General features: G+C 37.5%; 1 protein-coding gene across 1 annotated transcript in view; it reads left to right on the top strand.

The window, feature by feature from the left end:
* Positions 1-11,834, top strand: part of ANO9 (anoctamin 9) — a 63,539-nt gene extending 51,705 nt beyond the window's left edge. Inside the window, exons 21-24 of the mRNA XM_032212698.1 lie at positions 928-1,035; positions 1,441-1,534; positions 4,296-4,408; positions 11,082-11,834. Coding sequence (XP_032068589.1) covers positions 928-1,035; positions 1,441-1,534; positions 4,296-4,408; positions 11,082-11,109 — 343 coding nt within the window. The 3' untranslated portion in view covers positions 11,110-11,834. The remainder of the gene's footprint in view (positions 1-927; positions 1,036-1,440; positions 1,535-4,295; positions 4,409-11,081) is intronic.
* Positions 11,835-24,292: the final 12,458 nt, after the last annotated feature.

The following is a 24,292-nucleotide window of genomic DNA, read 5'->3' as shown; positions in this document are numbered from 1 at the left end:
GGCCTTCTTTCAGGATCATTTGAAATCTCATTCCATGGCAGTGCTTGCAGCAAAGAGGACTTATGATAGAGAATTCTTTGACCTATCTATCTATTGTTATCTAGCTATCATCTCTCTCCTTGAGCCTGGTATTAGTTTCTGCTGCTTTTAAAGGAAACAACTATAAGACCTTTACTGACAAAGTTGTTTCTTGACCCAAAAGTCCTTTCTAATTATAGCCCAGTATCAAATATCCCATTCTGGAATCTGAAAAATGATTGAAAAAGTAATGGACTGATTTTCTGGATTAATTTCAATCAGGGTTTCATCTGGGATATGGTACTGAGGCTGCTTTGGTCACCTTGGTATATCAGTTAGGTAGATGCAAAGGGTTTCCAACCTCTACTTCTCCTGTAACTCTCAACAACGTTTTATAGTCAACCATGGCCTTTTGGCAGAGTTAGATCATGGGGTCATTGTTTTGCATTGGATCCAGTCCTTCCTCTTGAGACATGCCCAGAAGGTGGCACTATAAGAGTTGTTCAACAGCTAGGTCACTGACTTAGGGTCTCCTCCAATGTTCTATGTTGTCTTCTGTTGTATATAATATCAACATAAACTGCTGAAAGAAGCCATTAGATTTTGAGAGTGAGGTGTTATCAGTACACCAATAACACCAAGCTCTCTTGCTTCTCCCCTTTTAACAGCTGCATGATTCACCAAGCCTTTGTTATTTAAATGATAGAGTTTGATTTTAATAGTATTACATTTATCTTGTGACTTCCTATTTCTGATTGTAGTTAGGTTACCTTGAACCTTGGTTAGAATGAACCAAAAGGGAAAGGAATGACTAAAATAAAATATCTTCTGGTCCAAAATTAAGTGTTTTACAACCTGCAGAACTGAAGTATTGCACATACTGATTGCTGCTTTGTTGTGCTTCCATAGCTGTTTGACAGGTTATATCAACCACAGCCTTTCAGTTTTCAATGTCCAGCACTTTGAGAATACTGTGAATCTGACGGACCCAATGGGGAATAAGATAACTCATTGCAGGTATTGGCTAATGTCTATCAATGTTTCTGTGCCCTCTGATTCAAAACAGAAAGTACACAGCAGACCAGACAAGGTTTTTGGATGTAGGTCTCCTCCTTTTCTATAATTTGTATTCAGCACTCTAATGAAAGAACTGATTTGTACCAAAACTGGTTTTACCTACATACTAGGATTTTTTTTATGCTACTTCTGTTTTGTCTGACTATGCTCTTTAGAAGTTAAATGATAAATTACATTAAAATAAACGATTTTAAAACAAACTTTGCATTGGCATTCTAAGAACCTTTGCCTATTGAAGCAGAGAAATATATTTTAAAGCAGAGAAAAAGTATGTGAAGGAGGCTCGGGAAAGTGGGAAAAATGAATAAATTGCAAAGTTTACCTGTTTCTATCCACTTTCTGCAGGTACGCAGACTACAGGAACAGTGATGATTACAGTCATTCTATTAAGTTTTGGCACATTTTTGCTGCACGTGTTGCCTTTCTATTTGTATTTGAAGTAAGTATTTGGATTTCAAAAGCATGGAAATAGTCGTGTGCAGGCAGCAAAACCTATAGAGCTAGTTTCGAAACTGTTTATGAGCATGCATAACCACTGAAGAACCCTGTTGAAAACAGTTGTACAAAATCTTCTGCCCAAAGGCAACTTTTGTCTCTAAAGCTTTCCCATCTGCCCCATCCCCTCAGGCCTCTCCTCAAGCTCCACCGCATTTCTTTATCTGAAAAAGCACCCCTTTCTTCACAGGCATTCTACTGTCTTCCTTTGTGCATGTGAAAGAAAAGTAGAAGGGATTGTGTGTAAGAGTGAGAGTGGAGCATGACAGAGAGCAAGCAAGAGTGGGAAAAGGGCATCAGCATCTGCATCCAGGCAGTGGACTTGGACTGTGGTCTTCTTAACTGTTGTTAGTGTGAACATCCAGAACCAATGCAGTTTGGGGCAGGGGTATCAAACTCAAGGCCCACAGGGTGCTTAGATCTGGCTGCAGGGCTGCCCTGGAAACAGTGAAGGACTGGCCCACAGTGCTTCTGCCAGCAAAAATGAACTTTGCCATGTGAGATTCTCCATTTTTGGCTGTGACGGCCTCGTACAGCGCTCTTCTAGCAGCTAAGGAGGGCCGCGAGCTCTGTGTTTACCGGCAAAGCACTGCCATTGCAGGGAAAAACAGAGCCTAGGAGGGGGTGCGCCTGACACGAGTGATGTGGAGGTGGCCACACCCACCCTGGCCACACCTACCCGGCCCCTGAGGTTAAACACAACCCTGATGTGGCCCTCAATGAAATTGAGTTTGACACCCTGGTCTATAGTTTTACTGGATGCTTGATTAATTCAGCAAGACATACTGTAGCACACTGAGACCTTTTGTCTCCTTCAGCAAAAATGTGATTGAAATCCAAATCATCATAAACAGATTATTAGTTTAAATCTTTCCTTTTCACAGTTCCATAGCAGTTGAACACCTGCCTTTTAACAGTTCTGGAGCAGGAGAAAATTATCTTCAGAAACTAGTACTTTATACCTCAGCAGATAAATCAGGGTGGAAACTAGCCGCTTCACCAGAGAAACTGACCAGTGAAAATATTCTGTTTTAAAGAAGCTGATGATGTCAGAATTTCTGCAGTTTCCCCCCCCCCTCCAAGCTCCAAATCGGTTAGCAAATAGGAATCCCTTGGTATCTGCCAGGTATTGGAGAGGCCAGATCTATTTAGGATTAGATATTATGTTTTGTCCTAGGATATGAGCATCGATAGAACCCTCTTTCCAAGATATAAAAAATAGGAAAGCAATAAAGGCAGAGGTGGGTTCCTGCCAGTTCTAACCTCTTCTATAGAAGAAGTTCCACAAATCTACCGTGCCATTTAGAACCAGTTCTAGTTCCCTCCCCCCACCTGTCTGCACCATGCTTGCCCCGTCCACTACTCACTGATTGGCTGGTTCACCAATTGCCCCGCTCACCTCTAAGAATCCTATCTAAACCTTAAAGTCTTAAAGCTGTCAAGTTTGAACATCCCTGGAGTTTTTTTTCTAAAGGGGTTTCTAAAGGGTCAAGTTTGAACATCCCTGGAGTTTTTTTTCTAAAGGGTTAGGGGTGCAAGGGTCTTGTAACTTGACAGCTTTAAGACTTGCGTGCTTCAAATGCCAGAATTTCTGAGCCAACATTTTGATTGCTAAACAATAGCATTGTTAAGTGAGTTTCACCACATTTTACAAGTTGGCCACACCCACCCAGTCACATGACTGCCAAGCCACTCCCACTCAGTCACATGACTGCCAAGCTACTCCCACCCGGTCACATGGCCAGCAAGCCACTTCCACGAAGCAGGCCACACCTACAGAAGAGGTTCTAAAAATTTTTGAAACCCACCACTGAATAAAAGGAGGGAAAAAATCGAGAGACCAGAAAATAAATGCAAAACTGCAGAATTAACAAGAGGGGACAAATATAAGATATTGTATATAAAAATAGTACAAAATAAGAAATATAAGAGAATCAAATGTATATATAAGATGTATGGAATCAATAGAGATAAAAGATATGTAAAAATGTGTGTGTGTGTGTGTGTGTGTGTATGTATTGATGGATGGATGGATGGATGGATGGATGGATGGATGGATGGATGGATGGATGGATAGATAGATAGATAGACAGACAGACAGACAGACAGACAGACAGACAGACAGACAGAGGTATAAAGTATATACTGTATGTATATATAAAAGAAACATAATGGATATTTAAAAGATATAGAAGGGTTGCAAAGACGATATAAATGTATACTAAAAAAGAAAAAAAAGAAAAAGAAAACAGAACCTTCTTTCCAGTTATCAATAGAAAATACTTTATTTCTTACCTTGAATGCCATTTCCAAGATTCAGAAGGCATCACCTTATCTTAATTGGTTTACATTTTATGCTAATCCATAATGTGTGCTTAATTTGGCATGGTGTATGATTTCTAAAGTTTGGGTTTAGGCTTTATGTGCACTATGACTTGTTTGATAAACTATAAACTCACCGTTAAATCAGAGTTGGCACAAAGAGAGTTTTTGACCATTGCATCTGAAGGATCAGTGATGATTTCTGTATGATGGTTGATTTAAAATACTATTATAATTCTGAACTGATATCTAGTAGTAATTAAATTAATCCATGTTCCAAGTAGTTTAGAAGAGCAGTTTTCTGGACGATTCAATATTGCCAAGAAGATAAAGCAGCTGTGTGCCTGAAGGAATAATATGATAATTCTCTGATCATTTTCCAGCATGTGGCTCTATGCGTTAAACTAATTGCGGCATGGTTGGTACCTGATGAACCCAGAACTGTTAAAAATGATCAACTGAATAAAAAACGAGAGAAACTAAAAGTAAAACTCACGTAAGTGTTTATCAAGAACAAAGCTCCCAGAGACACAGCATTGAACCCCAAGATTGCCATTTGACAATTGGGGACATTCATCTTTTCCAAACGTATACAAGTACTCCTCGACTTACAAAAGTTCATTTAGTGACCATACAATAGCCCTGAAAAAAGTGACTTATGACCATTTTTCACACTTATGACCACCGCAGCACTCCCACTTGATTTTTGGTAACTGTTTCATATTTATGCTGGTTACAGTGTCCTGGGGTCAGGTGATCCCCTTTTGTGACCTTCGGACAAGCAAAGTCAATGGGGAATCCAGATTCACTTAACAGCCATGTTATTAATGATTCACTTAACAACTGTGGCAAGAAAAGTCATAAAATGGGACAAGCCTCACTTAACAAATTTCTCACTTAGCAACATAAATTTTGGGCTCAATTGTGGTTGTACGTTGAAGACTACCTGAACATCTTCTTTGCTTTGCTATCAAAACATATTAAATTAGCTAAATATTTGTAACCGTAGCAAATATTTGATTGTAAAAAAACTTATTCCGTGAGAACCTTTTCAGAAATAAACTGGCAAAGCAAACAAGCAAAAACTTGTTTGCTTTGGCTCTTGGAGTTATTGTGAGCCTTGAGTTGATGCTGTCACTGTTGACTCCCTTTAACATTGACTGCCTTTTCTGAACAGTACAGATAGAATCACGGAATGTGAACTCTCTTCTTTATGATTGTAGCTTGCTTGTCTCCTTGTGCATTGGTGGGAGAGGTAAACGATAAAAGAACCAGGCAGGCAATTGCCTTGATTACTCAAAATACAGGTAGTCCTTGACTTATAACCATTCACTTCCAAGTTTAAAATTGTATTAAGTTTATAATGAGCTGCGGTGGCGCAGTGGTTAGAGTGCAGTACTGCAGGCTACTTCTGCTGATCACTGGCTGCCAGCAGTTTAGCAGATCGAATCTCACCAGGCTCTAGGTTGACTCAGCCTTCCATCCTTCCAAGGTGGGTGAAATGAGGACCCAGATTGTTGGGGGCAATATGCTGACTCTGTAAACTGCTTAGAGAGGGCTGTAAAAGCACTATGAAGCGGTATATAAGTCTAAGTGCTATTGCTATTGCTAAAATATAAATACAAAAATACAAAAGAAAATAGTGGGAAAATAAGGCAGGGAGAAGGGAAAGGAAAAGTAAGGGACAAAGGGAAAAAAGAAAGAAAAGGCGTTGACTTCCGACTCCTTCTGGTGCAGTAGAATAAGATAATAATATCAAACCTCAACTTTTTTACTTTTACATAGTAATATAAACTAGCCATTTCTATAACAAACCCATCTAATTGGTAAAACCCCAAATCGACTCACGAGCATTCACTTAGTGATTGCTCAGAATTATACCAGACCTGGAACGGGCGCTTTCTAGCCCTGTAAAGCACTTTTGTCCATTGTAAAATGTCCTGCCACCCACTCCTCGGTCACATGACATTTTAGGTGACGGGCAAATAGCTTTCCTTTGCAACTGATTGCAGTGTTCTCTGGTCACATGACTGTGATGTGTGACTGTTTGCTGCTTTCCAGCATTTTTTTTACTGCTGTTCACTTAATAATTGTGGTGATTCTCTTAATAACTGCTGCAAAAATGTTGTAAGATCATGAGTGCCTCAACTTACAACTGTAATGACTTACAACTGGAAATGCAGTCCCAATTCTGTTCATAAGTTAAAGACTACCTACAGTATAAGCCTTTGAGGAGCCAGTCCTGTCTCAGTTTTCAAATATAGCCAAAACCAAATTGGAATCCATTTTCATTCTTATTCTGGGATGAACTCTCACACCTTTGAGATCATTACCTCTGCTAAAACATTTTTGTTTTGGAGCTTTTTTGTATGGTTGAAATCCTCCTGGGTGCAATCCTGGAGACACAATATCAGCTTCAATAGTTAGAACCAGGGGTGAAATGCTACCAGTTTGGACCGGTTCACCTGAACTGGTAGTAAAAATGCTACTGGTTCTTCTGAAAATAAATGTAGAAAAATAAATGAAACCAGTTCAGGCGAACCAGTTTTTCTGACAATCAGCTGTGACACGCAATTTATATTCATCTAAATTGCATGGCACAGCAGATTTCCACTCTCGCTGTTTGCTTACTGTACCTTTTTGACATTGCGTATGCGCAGGTCCTGCACATGTTTGGAGGTGTGTGTACTCACATTGCTACTGAACCGGTAGCAAAGGTAAGTGGATTTTACCCTTGGTTTGAACCCTGGAAATCCCCCTTTAAATAACTTCCTTGCTGTTCTGTGAATCAAATCAGTTGCAGCCACGTACATTTATGGATGTGTTTGTTTCATTTGTAAAGACTGACTGGGACTAGGGACTACTGTATTTTTTGGAGTATAAGACATACCTTTTACCCTCAAAAAGAGGCTGAAAATCTGGGTGCATCTTATACACTGATTACAGCATTTTTTGCCTCCTGAAACCATGCCTCCTTCACCAAAATGGCTGTGCATAGCCTTTAGGAAGCTTATAGAATGCTCCTGGGGGCTGGGGAGGGCACAAATGAGCAGAAAATAGGCTGTTTTTTGCCTCCCTAGCCCCAAGGAACACTCTATAAGCCTCCTAAAGGCTTTGACAAAAAACCAGACTGTTTTTGCAAAAAACGGGCCATTTTTTGCTCAGTTTTGCCCCCCCCAGCCCCCAGGAACACTCTACAAGCCTCCTAAAGACTATGTAAGCCCCCCCTTTTTTCACAAAAATGGCCCGTTTTCACAAAAAACGGGCCGTTTTTGGGAGATCTGCAGAGTGCAAAAACTTTTTTTTTTAAAAAATTGCCTCTTCAAACTCTTATAATCCGAAAAATATGGTAACTAGTCATACTATTCATGGATACTTTTGAGCTTACATAACATGAAGATTGACTTGTAAGGTTAAAATCACTACTTACTTTTTAGATCAGAAGTTTACTCTTCCACCCCCACCACCCCACCCCGAAGTGAGAGCTCTACTTGACTATTGAATAGAATCTTGGAAGCTACAATCCAAAAACCTATGGGAAGGGCAAAAATAAATCATGATTTTGTTTAGACGTGATTAGAATGCAAATCAGTGAAGATTATTACAATCTGGTTATTATTAAATAATTCCACTCTTCTTACATTTTAAATACGTTTCGGATGGATTTGGAAGTCTTCCAAGAGATTTCCAAAAGGTTTTCAAGGTCTACATATAGTTTTTGATTATTGCCTGTTCTGTTTTGCAAAATTGAACACAGCATGGAGTGGAACCAAAGAAACACCAGTTTGAGTAATAGACATGAGGAAGCAGTCTTAGTTGTTGTTTTTTTAAAAATAAATCCTGGTGTCCATTCATTGTTATTCTGGAACCCAGATTGAAAATGTTTTATCTTACTAACCAAAGATAACATTTTCGATAACATCACTACACTCTCAGCAAGCCTCCATCTCAGAAATGCCATCAGTAACTGCAGCTCTGTCTCTTTAACAAAGGTAATTATTAATTTGACTAGCAGATTGTTGGCAGGAGAGTCCATATGACAGTAGTTCCTCACGTCCTCACTTTTTTATCGAGTAGAAAGGGAGGGGCCTGCTTAAAAGCAGAAAACAAGGAGGAGGAAAAGGAGGAGGAGGAAGAAGAGATTGGACGTTTTCTGTGTGTTGTATACTCTGGAAAGAATAGCAAAATTTCCATACAAAAAATGAATAAGAGATAGTCACTAAAGGTAAAAATGGGTGCAGACTACATAGCATCAAAACCCGGATGTCTTTGGAGATCAGCTAAATGATTGCTTGGGAGGGCTGTTTGCCTGGTTAACCTTTTTCTGTCCCACAGCCTCTCCCTGCCTTGTTACCTCTTCCTCTTATCTCATCCCATCCCCTTCCCTGTTTCCTTATTCCTATCCTCTGTTTTTTTTCTCTCTTTTGCTGTTTGTGCTAGAAGTGAGGATTGTATATGTACACACATGCATTTGTTTATGTAAAAAATGATTGTAAATACAGATGGGAATAAATGAATTATATAACAGGAATACATTATTTAACATTGCAATTAATTTTAATTACTAGTTCTGTATTTAGTTCATATCATCCCGCTGTCTTGTATGGTGGTAGGATGGGCTGCAGGGCTTTAACAGATCTCTCTCTCTCTCTCTTTCTTTCTCCCCCTCCCCCCTTTCTCTCTCTCTCTCTAAGTCCTTGACTTATGGCAACAATTGAGCCCAAAATTTCTGTAGCTAAATGAGACCGTTGTTATGTGAGTTTTGTCCCAATTTATGAAGTTCCATGCCACAGTTGTTAAGTGAATCACTGCAGTTGTTCAGTTAGTAACATAGTTATTAAAAGAATGTGGCTTCCCCAATGATTTTGCTTGTCAGAAGATTTCCAAAGCTGATCACATGATCCCAGGACACTGCAACCATCATAAATATGGATCAGTTGCCAAGTGTCTGAATTTTGACCACATAAGCATGGGGATGCTGCAATGGTTGTAAGCGTGATAACAGCCATAAGTCACTTTTTTCAGTGCCATTGTAACTTTGAATGGTCACTAAATGAACTGTTGTAAGTTGAGGTTAACCTGTTCTTCTATGTGTAACCTTTAACAGGTTGAAGTGGCGCATTGTAGGGTGATCATTTTTGAATAAGGAACCTCAAAATGGGCTAACTTGAGGAATGTGTCCAAAATACAAGCTCTATGAATCCCATGGAATTAAAATTTGTCAAATTAAATTAAATATGACATACCGTATATACTCGAGTATAGGCCGACCCGAATATAAGCCGAGGCACCTAATTTTACCACAAAAAACTGGAAAAGTTATTGACTCGAGTATAAGCCTAGGGTGGGAAATGCAGCAGCTACCGGTAAATTTCAAAAATAAAAATAGATACCAATAATGTTTTTGAATATTTATTTCAAAGAAAAACAGTAAACTAGCGGTGTATTCAATGAAATACTTCACTCACCTCATGATGCTGATGTCCCGCTGTGATGATGATGTCCCGTGCAGCCGCGGGAGCGATGTCCCGCCTCCTATGACACACGGCACAGTGATTCCTATCATTGGATCACTGTACCAGAGGAGGTGGGACATCGCTATGTGGCTGCTTGCCATAACAAGGAGGAGGTGGGACATCGTTGCAGAGCGGCAGGAGGGGGAGGAAGGGGAATCGTAAGACAGCCCTGCATTACATTAGAACGTGAGGAGGGGGGATGGTGCGGTGCGCGCTGCGCGGCAAACTGACACAGAGGGAGGGGAAACTCACAGGGACACTGGGCCATTCACAAGTGTCACCCAGCGGCATGGCCCCGCCCCTTTTTCTCCTCCATTTCGGGCAAATTTTTCACTGACTCGAGTATAAGCCGAGGCGGCTTTTTTCAGCCCAAAAAGTGGGCTGAAAAACTAGGCTTATACTCGAGTATATACAGTAATGCAATATATTATAAAATATGTCCTGTGTTCAACTATGGTGAACCAAATGCTATGGTCCCAAAGGTGCTTTTTTTCTCAAGAGGCAACTGGACGTTCTGGTTTTTCTTTGAAGACATTTTGCTTCTCATCCAAGAAGCTTCTTTAGCTCTCAAAAAGCTTCTTGGAGAACTTTTCCAATACATTAGAAGCTCTGACATTATTTCTGTAAATGTGTTTTTATTTTCCATTTCTGAAGCTCTGACATTATTGAAGATGTTGAAGAATCTGGTAAGGAAATATTTCTGAAATGATGATCTATAGGGTCATGGGTTTTCCAATATATAATAAACATAACTCATACATGAATGTATAAATAAATACAACTCATATATACACAAGTGTGTCATATGGATACATTCATGAAGAGATGGGGAAATAAAGTTTTCAGAATTTACTACTGTTAAAATTGGTTACGGTTAATAAGAGAGAAAACCATACATTACAAAGGATTTGTGTCCATTTCTACATATAGGAACAATATATAATCCTACCTTCCTTTATGGGAATTATTATGATTTTGGGGCATAACTGGTTTAAATCATGTTCATTTCATGGTGTGGCTCAAGAAAAATATAGGTGGCTCTTTCTTTATTAAATGTATATACTGCCATAATTTCCATGGTCTCCCAACAATTGAAAGCAATAACAATGCATTTAAAGCAATGAAATTAAAATCTATTGTGAAGAGATTACCAGACTAGCTTCCAAGTGAAGGCTGCTGCACAGAGTTGGAACCACTATTGAAAAGAAGCATGTCTTGACTTTAGGTTACCTCACTTTATGAAGGGAGCCATTGATAATTATTTTTAGAAAGAGCATATTGGACAAGTCATTTCTAATTGGAGAAAGTGGTACAATAAGCATCTGAAGTACAGGTGCCAAGCTATAGAAGTTCATGGAAAAACATGTTCAGCTTTATATGCTGTCTGGTAGATTGATGTCCATATTTCAAACACTTTTAAGGGTTTCTTTTTGAAGTTGCAACTTCTATACCATACACACATTCATTCCTATATCCTTGTATTTCAGTTTTCTGTAAAAATCTGACTGATGCACAAGAGTGTCCTAAGATTTCCTATATCAGTGTAAACAAGACCACACCTCTTAAAGTCCCAATTGTTTCATTGAATTATATATAATTCAAAGGCTGTGGAATGCAACTGAAGTTATAAAAACTATTTTTTCTGTATTTCAGAACAATGGATGATTCCACAGAAATATAGTAAAACATGATGGACCTATCACAGAAAGTGCTGAATGAAATGGTGCTACAAGCTTTGAAGATGCCAGCAGAAATCTGCAGCTATCCCTGGTCTATCACTTGCACTGTTCTTGGACTTTATACTTAATCACCAAAATAGATGGTAGAACTGTTTTGAAATGTCAGTGTTTTTAGGAAAAATTAGACCAAGTGAAGGAAGCAATTACCAGATGACATGCCAGTGTAATACAGCATTGGAGAAGGCCAGAAGCATTTTCAAATGTTCCATATTCTTCTGTAAGAAGTTACAGTCAGTAACTCATTTGTAACCTTTGTTTTCTACTCAGACATGCTGTTTACCTTGTTAACTCAGACTGATAATCCAGTCTATAGGAAATCCCTGAACAGTTCCTCACTTCATGTAGATTAGAATATCAGGACCTTGTATTGTTCTTCATTTGCTGATAATCCTTGATTTGGGTAAACATATGATGCTTGCCTAACAGAGTCCTTAGCCAAATACTCCATTGTGTAGTACAGCCAATATTCCCTCTTTACAAATAATCTGAAACTGCTCTTTATATTTAGGAGAGCTAACAGAGAAACACTTCAAAATGTCTCTTGTTTTTACTCTCCTTGTCATTTCTAGATTATTTTCCCAACCTTTGCATGCCATTTTATTATATATAAGAACTATATATGATGAGCCGAGGTGGGGCAGTGGTTAAATGCAGCACTGCAGGCTACTTCAGCTGACTGCAGTTCGGCTGTTCAAATCTCACCGGCTCAGGGTTGACTCAGCCTTCCATCCTTCCGAGGTGGGTAAAATGAGGACCCGGATTGTTGGGGGCAATATGCTGACTCTGTAAACCGCTTAGAGAGGGCCGAAAGCCCTATGAAGCGGTATATAAGTCTAACTGCTATTGCTATTGCTAACTGTTTTCTCGTATATCAGTTTTTAAGAGTAATCCAATTTGCCACTAAAATGGGCAGCTTTATTGAGATTTAATGCATACATTGTAAGGTCTAAATTATACACAGTTCCTGATCCCACATTCCAATAAGCTGTTGAGGAGATGTTTTGATTTGAGTTCTTTTTTGTCCCATCCCCCCCCCCCCCCCCCCCCCGTATTACCTATACTTTTTCATTTACAATTTGGGTTATTAGACATTCTTCATACAAGTGATTCTGGAACCTAATATATAAAGAGCATTATGCCTAATCCAGAAGTAATGTATATTGATACAAAAATGAATTAATTCAATCAAGTTAGAGAATCCTGTTTATCCCAGAAAGATAAGTTTACAAAAATGCTGGGTCCAGCAAAGATAAGAACTGTGATAAAATTAATACATCTAAAAAAAGAGACTTTATTAGGAATGTAGCTTGTTGGAATCTGGGTGATTTGTGAGATGAGCTTCAGATTCTGAATTGATTTTTATTTTTATACCTTTATGTTTTCCTTCCAATCAAGTGACTAATAATGCTGAAAACCAAAGAGTACCTGAAATTTTGTTATTTGTTTATTTATGGACTTACATTTGAATTAATCTGTAGCCTATAGATGAACAAAACAAATAAAACTTGAAGTCAATATTTAAGAAATCTTCTGCTATTATAATCCTTTAATTCAAATTTCCTCATGCTTCCCTGTCTGTGAATTTAATTGTTTGCATTAAATTACTTGTATTACTGTCAAACTCTAAATTGTTTGAGTATAGCTTTTCTTTCCTTTAGAGTCAAATTTAACAATTGATTTCAGGGATCAGTGACAATTATATTCTCTGGCTCCTGAAGTCACATTTATAATTGGGACTTTAGATTCAAAAGAGCATACAAAGACCAAATAACAGCTACTTAACTTGTGTGAGTTTACAATGGATGCCAAGCGTTTTATTCCAAAGTTTAAGGAATTTTATTCAAGGATGTTTTTTTTTAAGTTAAATATCTTAAAGATAAAATGAAAAACTTGACTGTTAGTTTTTTTACCAAGAACTTTTAATGCAATTTGAAATTCCTGTTTACAATGTGTGTAAAATAAGTTTTTTTTTTAAAAAAAGAATCCATTTTTATTAAGATATGTATGTGAAATTTGGGTTAAAATATCTTATATAATAAATTTTTAAGAAATAAAAATGAAATTTTTGGAGCTTTATTTTAGTTGGATAGATTTTAGCAAGTAACTCAGGAATGATCCCATTCAATATTCCATGATCCATAGCAAATGTGGCAATATTTCTCTCTGAAATTTTGAAAAAATGGCTTATTTAGTCTGAAAACCAAATAATCTGAACTGGCGAATAACTTCTGGATCTCATTGCCATCTTTTATATATATATATATATATATATATATATATATATATATATATATATATATATATATATATATATATATATATATATATATGTATGTATATGTGTGTGTGTGTGTGTTTTATTTGTGCTGATAAATAAATAAAGGAAGACTAGTATAGATTTATTTCAAGCTGTTTAGCTCTCATCAGCTAGCCATATCCTTACTGGGATTCGAACCTGTGCTGTATTGCATCTTAGGCAAACGACTTAGCCATTATGCCACAGGTCTCCTCCTTATCAGCTATATATATAAATATAATGTATGCATTTTTATATTATATTATACTATATTATATTATTTATTTTATTTTATCATTATATTATATTATATTATAATATTATTATAAAATAATAATATAATATAATATAATATAATATATATTATATACATATACACACATACTTTTTTTAAGTGCTTAGAATTGTACAACACCTCAAATAATAAAGGAGGAAGGCTATTAGGACTATAAAATAAAAAGTTATAAACAGAGTCATTCATCAATCTGCTGTTGTGACTACAGAAATGTAAATTATAAAAAGTCAAATCTTCCAAGAAGCAAGATGTTCCACCTTGAAAATGGGTTAATAATTATAAGACAACATGTCCAAATGTCTTCTCTTCTAAGCTACTGTAATGCTCTGGCTTTCAAACCCCTTACCTTCCTTCTGAATGTAAGCATTTATATTGACAGGGTGACAGCCAGCAATAGCAGTACAGTACTTAATATTCACAGTTTGAAATGCAGTCTGTATTGAATGAATGGAGCGGAGGTTCATCCTAATCACGTCTACTTTAGCATGGCAACTTCTATTAAAGGAGTTCCTCTAATACAGATAGAATTTTTATTAGAGCACAGTTAGCAGAAGAAACATCCTGGCACCTGCAACTGAATTGCCATGCAAGAACAGCCACTACTTTGTAGTTCCTCGTATTTTATGTGTGCTGGCAACCCAATAAGAAGTGGTTTATTTTGAAGGACACTGGATTGTTTTAGTATTGCAGTAAATCTACTCTGTATGTTGGATTAGTTTGTCGACTCATTAGTGTAAATTACATTAATTTATGTTTGAGAGTGCAGAAGCAGAAAAATGAAATTACAGACATCATTAATACTGAGTCTGAAGCTTGACTAACATATACTATTCCTCTTATTTTAATACTTTCAGCACATTCTGTCTCAAAGTAGCTATTGCTGTGGTGATTCTCAAAATCCAGAAGTAGCAATTTGTTTATGTCTCATTAGTTATTTTACGTATGATGTCCAGTACGTATTTGATTGCCAGTGTCAAATAGCATAACACTCAGCATTTTAGACTTTTAACAAATTAACACCCAAAGATGCCCATAATGCTATATACAGTCTTCCAGATTTAATATATTGGAAAATAAAATTAGGTAAGATGCTGAATATATTTTTAAACAAACTGAGGTAAAAAAAAGATGCCAATCCTGAGCCCCACTTCTAACTTTTCTTCCCTCCCAAGCAAGACCTCTGACTTGTCATAGATTCAGTTTGTTCCCCAAAACAAGACCATCCAAATACTGTATCTCCCCTTACTTTGGTCAATTGTTACTTTTCACGATCTGTTTGAAAGGTCTGTTTTCCCCACAAGAAACAATTAGCATTCTCATCTGGATGTAATATATTGGGGAAGGCTAAGACTGTTTCTATACTGAATTTTATACTTGCCATGGGTAGGCCATTTAGCTATCTGGTTTTAATCAAATGTATTTTCAGAAAGGCTAGTGCCAAGGTTACACAATGATTGGATAATGGAAGTACACTTATTGAAGCTCCAAAGCACCCTGGATCATTAAACCTTCTTGAAAAGTTACTGAATATTTTTTTAATGTAACAGATTGGAAAAATATATCTGGGAAGTAATCATACTCACATATTCAAGAGTAATTATGTCACATTTGTCTTACCTACTTATTTGATGAAGTTTGTGGTTTAAAGTATGTCCAACATGCCACAAGCCAAAAGTAACCATTGACCGAAAAATGCTGCATTTTAGTTTAAAATGTGAAATGTTTTTGACATAAACAAAATCCACAAAATGTGGTAAACATTCTAGAAAAATGGGTAATGGAAGAGGAAATCATCATCTGGTCTAAAAGATGGGTCAAGCTGAAGTCCAAAAGGGGAGAGAGAAATTATAATTGCTTAGTTCTGCAATGTATTGTCCAGCAGGAAAACACATTCACAACAATATCTTGGGGAATGAGAAAAAATATTTCTGTCCCATGCTAACAGCGTCTTCCATTATTTCAAAGCAGTTTGCTTTACAGCTCTACAGCAAAAAGGGGAAAGCCAGGCCCTATTTAGCTGTGTCCTATATTTCTTTCAGAAAGACAAAAGTACCCGAAACCCAAGTATGATACAATGTTCCATTTTCCTGAGTCTGCAGACTGTTAAATATTTCAGCAGGAATATTCCCTTTTCTATTTAAGTAACATTGATTGGCAGTTTTAATGCAAGGGCATTTCAAAGTACATGTTTCATCTAGTAGCATATTTATGTAACTGAGCACCTGCCTGCATTCCTAAGTCTGGACTCCAAAAATAAAGCCAAATGATAGTCAAATCTTGCCCTTCCCAGTGCTAAACTCACCCTTCAATAAAATTTAACCTTCCCAAGCCCACCTTCATTGCTTTAACTCAACCCCATATACATTTACTTTGAGAGAGAAAAGTCTCAGTAAATTAAATGCTTAATCTCTGGGAGCAAAGCACAGGATTAAAATTCCAGCGAGAAACACCTTACATCAATATCAGACTCTCCCTATCAGTTCTTTCACCTGTGTGACACACCCTGAATAAATATAAAACATTTACCTTACTCAGGTGTGCATGACCAATGCATGCTAGGAGCCGTAGTTCTTTCTCACAAAGAATGTCAACCTGTGGGAACTGCTGAACTACATTACCCAGAATGCTTTGTCATAAAAGGTATGAGGAACCAACTCATGACCTACCTGAGCACCGGGCACAGTTTCTCCTAGCAACAAAGAAGATAATGAAGACTCCTCCCTGTATCAGCAACTCAAAGTATTGGCTTCGGTTAGCAGGAGGTTGCCTTTGGTATATGGTCGGTTAAACAGCCTGAAAGAGGTTGGTTGAATGAAAAGTATCATATCTACTTCTCTGGCCCATTTCTCTGCTTTGCAAGAAAAAAAATGTTGGATTTCAGGAATGGGGATAAGAATTCTTCCATCAGGAGAAGGAAAATGAGCCCTGCTGTTTTATTCCTGTGTGCAAAACTTTAGCCTCAGCAGAACAAAATATATCTTGCAAACTAGGTGATATTGGGATCATTGCCTTTAATACACATTGATCTGTTATTGTAGTAGGAAAAAAATCTCCAACAAAACAATTTAGCTGGAAAATAATTTGTATTGAATTTGTGCTATATTTTGGAATCTATTTCCTTGTATATAAGTGTCACGTCTCAGTCTCTTGTTATCCAGTGCAGTTAAATGGGAGGAGGTTTATCTTTTATTTAATCAGCATTTGAATTTAAAAAACCTGATTTTATCTGAAGAATCTTAAATTCCTAGACAAGGCATAGTTTCCTAAAATGCTTGGAAGTTGTTCCCACTCATTTCATTGAGGCTTGCTTCTAAATTAGGAGAGAGAGATTTATAACTGCTGGCAACAGTCTTAAAAATGCTTATTTCCAAAGTATATTTTACTGACAAATGTAATTTATTTTTAATGTGAATAGGATTGTGTTCGTATTTATCAATACAGAATTCAAATTAGGGGAGGGAGAGAGGAAGAGAAGGAAAATACATTTACATTCTTAGCAGTTTTCTACGAAAGCAAGTTAAACTGATTACAGTAACACTTCAAATAATTTTTAAAGTCTTTATAGAGTGTGCTTATATTCTTTGCCAGCATCCTGCAATTCATAAGGATACTCTAAGTGTATATGTTTAAGATTAAAAACAAAACTCATAATTTCTTATTCAAATGAACAGCACTTATAGTGGGTACTGTTAACTTTGATTAGAGTGTTCCTAGTTTTTGTTAAATAACTTGTACTACTGCTTTTAAGGTTTTTTTTTTAATTAATCACGTTATGTGGCTGCCCATCTTGTAACAGTGACTCTGGGTTTATCTTAGGTTTGTAAAACCAAACAGTATTAAATGTGTATTGTGGCACCTGATTTCTAAAGTTTTCTAAAGTAAAGAAGCTCAGTGATCTTAGTGGATACTTGGCATTTTACATAAAGAACAATTAACAAATTTTAATTGCTCTTCACAATTAGAGTACAAAGTGTTCCAAAAGCTATTGTAGTTTGGGGTTGTTGTTGTTTTTGCCAATTATTGATTGGCAACATTAAAGACTACACATGTTATTCTTGACCTGTTATCAAGTAGATTTGTTGAAACATGACTTTGATACAGCTGAAAATTACAAGATCTACCTTCACTTGTGGTTCAGGATCTTCAACCTTTTCGGACTGGTTTTGCATAGCTGCAATTTTGACAGCGTATTACAGATACCCTAACACAGGAGTGTCAAACTTGATTTTATTGAGGGCTACATCAAGGTTGTGTCTGACCTTGGGGGGGCCAGGCTGGGTGTGCCACTCAAGGTCACTCATTGAGGCTCTCTTTTAGGTCGTGACAGCTTCCTGTAGCCTGGGAGGGCCACGCACAGCACTCCCGAGCTGTGTTTTCATTGACACAGGCACTGTGGGCCAGTCCGTCACTGTTTTCATGGTGATCCCAGGGGCCATATCTAAGCACCCTGTGGGCTGGATCCCAGCTCACGGGCCTTGAGTTTGACACCCCTGCCCTAACAGAAATATGGCCATTGGGAAAACTTGTCCTGTTACAAAATGGCTCCCACAAGACCTTGTTACAAGACGTAATTTTATCAAAATGCTTCCTCTGCTTTTCCCTTCCTTAAGATGGACTCAGTTCAAATTTGCTATTTTCTGAGCAGATGGGCATACCCAGAATTCATTTGTTATTTGGGGATTTTTGGTCAGAAACATTTAGCATAGATAAGGTATCCATTTAATAGAGTAAACAGTTTCTTGCTATTTACATTAAGTGACTAAGAAGTGATAGCTATCTTTTGTGTATGCTTAGATACGAATGGCAATTTTAATCAGGTAACAATTTGGATACAAGACAGTGAGGTCTATCAGTTTTTCCAAATTTATATTTGAAACACAAAAGCTTCTATGAGAGAGAATTTCACTTTCTTAGTGGGTTTATTTCAAAATTGAACTATTGCTCATAGAACACTTTCTCGGGGCTCTGAACTTACAGATATGTTTATTATGGTGCATGCCAAATAGAGGGGAGAGCTTTGGGCTGTCTAAATAATTCAATCTGCATTATTACTGTTGGTTAGACACAATGCTATTTAGTAATTATTATATAATAATGTTGCTTATTTTGCAAAAAAATTCTTTTACATAGAAGCAAAACTCAATGTTTGTATTTGTTAATTGAGGTTTTCTACTTTATTCCTTGGGGATATTTTCTTTTCTTTTCTTTTTTGTCTTTTTATGTTAACTGCTTCAGAATAACCCTTGCCAAGTTTCAGGAACATTGGCTGGCCTAGTGTTACAAAGCTGCACTCTTCACAGCTGCAGAGCCGTTGAGAAACTTGTTTCATAGCTATTGAGTAAACTTCTACTTGAATGCTTGGCTGCTACCAACAGGTTGGGTAGCTTTCACTGTTTTTTGAAATGTTTTAAGTTCCATTTTCCGATCTATGCAGGTGGAAAAACGGGAGGAGCAATGATAATAAGGAGGAGGTCCTGATTCTCTGAAGTGCAGAGGATTGGAGGATTGTGATTGGGGACAGAGGAAAAAGAACAAGTCATTAAAGAAGGGCACAAGGTCATAAAAAGGAGAGAAAACTTAACTGGCAAAGCCGGTCTGTTGGATAATCATGTGATTAAAATTGTGGCAATAAAGGAGTGTACAGCAAGGGCACACACGAATTCACAGCCTTTTGAAGATACCTATCTGCCTATCTGCTTCTAGACGTGGAGGGGAAGCCCTAGAAAGGTAATGCTTTTGACTCTCTTCTCCAATTTGCAGGGTGTCATTCATGAATAAGCTCAAACGATTGTGAGATTTCTCTCTGTTTGGTCTGTTTGATTTGTCCTCTTGACTTTCTGCCTTGCCAGAGGGGGGGTGGGGTGGACAGGAAAGAATAGTAGTTTATTAAGAACAGTTGCTGCTGCTGCTGGTGCCACTGGTGGTAGAGGAGTTGGGAAATCATTACACTTGAGTTTTAAAGATGAATAGCCTGGATTTTACAATAAAGACATGCCATTGGACTAATTTCCATCCCTTTCTTTGTTACTTGTTCTAGCCAGGATCCCTTTCCTTGCAGTTCTTATTATTTAACCCAGCTCTCTCTCCTTTCTGAAGGCATATAGTGGAGATCTCTTCTTGGAAGTTACACTCTGCAGTCAGAAATACTGTTAGTACTTAAGGCCGTGTGTTTGAACTTTGTTTTGACAGACCTATTTCAATCATTGCTTCTCACAGCTAAGAATATTCGTGTCATGGCTTCCTAATAGGGGGCTATTTTCCTGGTATTGTTCCTTACCTATGAGAAGATTTAATCAAAGTGATTTAAAAAAAAAAAAAAAAAAGGATAAGCTGTCTAATTTATAAAGAACATTGTTACTCATTTGCTGCTGAGGTTTTCTGAAATTTTCTGTCCACTGTCAGATATTGCCACTTTTCTGCAGAGTTCCTGGGAGTGGACTGTGGCTGGCTTCTCTCTGCTTTTGCTTTCCTCTTTCCTCTATGAAGTTTCTTTTATTGGGTGCAGAGAGCTTCAGAAATCCAAATCCTGCCTGACCTCCACAAGCCAATTACTATACTCAAGCACAGAGTGAACAAGGCCTTTGTGGAGAATGCCTAGAGCTATCTTCTCCAGATAGGCAGGCAGGAGAGTCTATTTTCCACTCAGTACAGTGCTCATTACAGGCAGAGCTGATTGAAGTAGATCCACTCTTTGTTTCCTAACACAATGTGCTTTTATTTGTTAGTTTGTTTTTTGTTTACCATTTCTTGTATTGCTGCCAGGTTTCTAGAAAGATTGTTTTAAGTTTGGAAAGGGAAGAATACAGGTAGTTCTTGGCTTACAACAATTCATTTAGTGTCAAATTGAAGATACACTGGCACTGAAAAAGTGACTTAGGAGTGTTTTTCACACTTACGACTGTTGTAACATCCCATGGTCACATGATCAAAATTTGGCAACTGACTCACCTTTATGACGGTTTATGACAAGCAAAGTTAACAGGGAATTCAGATTCATTTAACAACCGTGTTACTAACTTAACACCTGCAGTGATTCATTTAACAATTGTGGCAAGAAAAGTTGTAAAATGAGGAAAAACTCAATTGTCTCGCTTAGCAACAGAAATTTGGGGTCAATTGTGGTTGTAAATCGAGGGCTACCTGTACATATATTTGCAATTAATCCAAGGTGGCCATATGGCGTTAGTGGTAGTTCCACTGTAGTATAGATTATTGCATATGTCTTGATCACATTCATGTATCAGACTTCAGGTATTCTTGCCATGAGTTCAGGAGCAGGTATCAATGCAGTGATGTAAAGGTGGGTAACTATGTACATTTGCCCCTGCTGTAATATGACGCAGGGGGTTTAAATCTTTAATCCAGACACACAGTGAAGCAGGGTTTGCAAATATTCGCTTAATTATTATTTTTTAACAAGAGGATTTGAAAATATATAAATTGGCCGCGTTGGGATTAGAATCTAGTCTGCCACTAAAAGAGCCCATTTGGCCTAAACATCAGGCTAGAAAGCAAGCTAGAAAGCTAGCAAGCTAGCAAGCTAGAAAGCATGGCCAGCTAGCAAGCTAGAAAGCAAGCTACCAAGCTAAAAAGCATGGCCTGAGTCATGAAAGTTGCCTGGATGACTTTGAGCCAGTCACTCTCTCTCAGCCCAGCCCTATTCTTAAGCAAAAGGCTATTTGTGATCTTTGCAACATGAAAGTAATGTAGGAGACTGTGTAAAATAAAGTCAATACATACAAAGCCTAACAATGAACTTATCTGCATTAACATCATGTTTTACAATGAATTCCTCTGTTGGGTGGCCATCTAGTAAAACCTGCTTATCATGCAAATTCACACAATGCATTACAGAATTGCTAGGATTTTGCAATACACAAGAATTATATTTAATACAAAAATTCTGACTTGGTTTGGTTGCTTCTAATGTGTTCATCAGCTGGGAAATGTATGGCAGCATGAACAGTGGAAGAGCATAATTGCTTTCCACTCTCCATTTTCAAAGCAACCTTTCTCAACTTAGGTGTCTTTCAAAACATGTTGACTGTAGACTATGGAAATATTTTTTTATGATGTGAGAATGCGTAATGTAAACTCTCTTCACAGAATATTCCATCTATAAACTTAAATTTGCAGTACAGGAAATCCTCGACTTACAATTGGGCCCAAAATTTCTGTTGCTAATTGAGACATTTGTTAAATGAGTTTTGCCCCATTTTATGACCTTTCTTGCCACATTTGTTAAGTGAGTCATTGCAGATGTTAAGTTAGTAACACGGTTGTTAAGTGAATCTGGCTTACCCATTGACTTTGCTTTTATAAAGGTGCAAAAGGGGATAACATGACCCCGGGACACTGCAACCGTCATAAATATAAGTTAGTTGCCAAGCGTCTGAATTTTGATCATGTGACCATGGGGATGCTGCAACATTCGTAATTGTGAAAAAAGTCATAAGTCACTTTTTTCACTGCTGTTGTAACTTTGAGCGGCCGCTAAATGAACTGTTGTAAATCGAGGACATATTGCTGTATATTGCAGGGCATCTTAGTCATGGATAAATGCTACTTGCCAGGGGCAGGCAACAAATGCAGTCTTGTTCATTAATGGATAAATTGTGCTGTTGCCCAGCGTAGTGGACGTATGGGCCTTTTGACATATTGGAGAAGATACTAAGTGACACAAGAAAGCTGTCAATGTTGACACAAAAACATCGCCTCGGGGAGAATGAGAATGGAAAGGAATTTCAAGGGGGAAGTGTTGAGAGGGTCAAGAGGGATATCATACCCTGTTCCCAACTTCTGTCACTTAAACCTCACTGTAGGACTGGGCTTGTGAGATAAAGTCATCTTGCTTTCATTTGCTTTTGTACGGAGGCTGTAGCCACATTGTTCACAAGATTGTTTCTCTATTCTTTGAGCTATCTAGGGAACTGAAGGTTAACAGAGTGTTCTTTCCAATTACAACCCCCCCTCTCTCTCCCTCCCTCCCTCTCTCCCTCCTACCTTTCTACTTAAGCTACCTTTGTCATTAACTGCTTTGGCTTCTGATCTTATAGTTCAGATACTTGGAGGAATGTTTCAGAGATTGGCAGAAACTTGTATGACAGTGAGAAGTATCATTAAAGAAGATTTAGAAAGTGTAGCTAGTTTAAAATGCAGCTACTAAAGTATTGACCCAGCACATTTCAAGAAGTTTTTTGCTATTTAGATTAGCTGTCCATTTTCTGGGCCCAATTTGAAATCTAACCCTATCCATAAAAAATGTATTTAGACCAGGTTATCTGAAGGACTATCTACATCCATGTGAACAAATCTAGCTAAGTATTACGATTTGTTGTAGAGACCTCTTTTCTGATAAGCCGTTGGTCAAGGAAGCTAGTAAATACTAAAAATAGAAGCTTCTCAGCAACAGCCTCACACTCCAGGAGGTAATTTTCTCAGCATGAAATCAACATTTTTGTATCCCATGAGGCCTTTTCTAGATTGCCTTCTAGGACCAGACTGAATTCATCACCCAAAGAGTTCTTGGGCTAAAAAGGGCTGTCAACAGAAATAATTGGGCCAATAAAATAAGGTCTATAATGCTTATCCCTGAACTGCCTCTCTAAAAATCTAGTCAAAACATGCTTTGGAAGTTTTTCAGTTGACATGTAATCCAGGAGTGAAAAAAAAGGAAACGTATATAATCTATGAACAGTGGTTTTTCTTTCAAACTAGGTAATTCTAGCTCTTAGACTCCATTTATGAGAGTAATTTTCTCAATCCTGTCCTCAACTTACAACCAAAATTGAGACCCCAAATTTATGTTGCTAAGTGAGAAATTTGTTAAGTGAGTTTTGCCCCATTTTGCAATTTTTATTGCCACATTTGTTAAGCGAATCATTGCAGTTGTTAAATTAGTAACACAGTTGTTAAGTAAATCTGGTTTTCCCATTGTTTTTGCTTGTCAGAAAGTGATTAGATATCCACTTTGTAAAGTTAAATGCTGAAAAAGATCTGAAAAAAATTAAACTATTTAAAAGATATCCTGTCAAAGATACAAACACATCTATGATAAATCTGAGTTTGTGAGCACTTCCTTAGGAATGCATAGATGTGCTATAAGGGTTCATTTATATAAGCTAAAAGACAGAACTTTTCCCGACAGCCTGTTCCCAATCAGGAAACAAAGTCTTTCACTAATGTTTAAATGCAGCATATTAACATGGCAGTGGGGACTCGACCCAGCTATTGCAATGAGATAGGTTTTCTTAGAATGGGAAAGTCCTTGGGTTCTTTTTTCATTTGTAGTTTTTGAATTGAAGAGAAAAATCATGACAAAACTAAATTGCAGGACTTCTCTGTAGATTGGAGTGGACAACAATTGGCCTTTTACAATATGTGAACTAACTCCCAGAATTCCTGAACTGGCTCAGGAATTTTAGGAGTTGAAGTCTACAGGTATTAAAGGAGTCACAGTTGCCCACCCCTGCTGTAGATGGTCTTTAAATAATGCTTATGAGAGAGCAAACAAGTGGACTGTTTGTTTCTTTAT

Source organism: Thamnophis elegans, chromosome 1, assembly GCF_009769535.1.
Source record: "Thamnophis elegans isolate rThaEle1 chromosome 1, rThaEle1.pri, whole genome shotgun sequence".
Classification (NCBI taxonomy): domain Eukaryota; kingdom Metazoa; phylum Chordata; class Lepidosauria; order Squamata; family Colubridae; genus Thamnophis; species Thamnophis elegans.
This window is presented reverse-complemented; position numbering and strand designations above follow the sequence as displayed.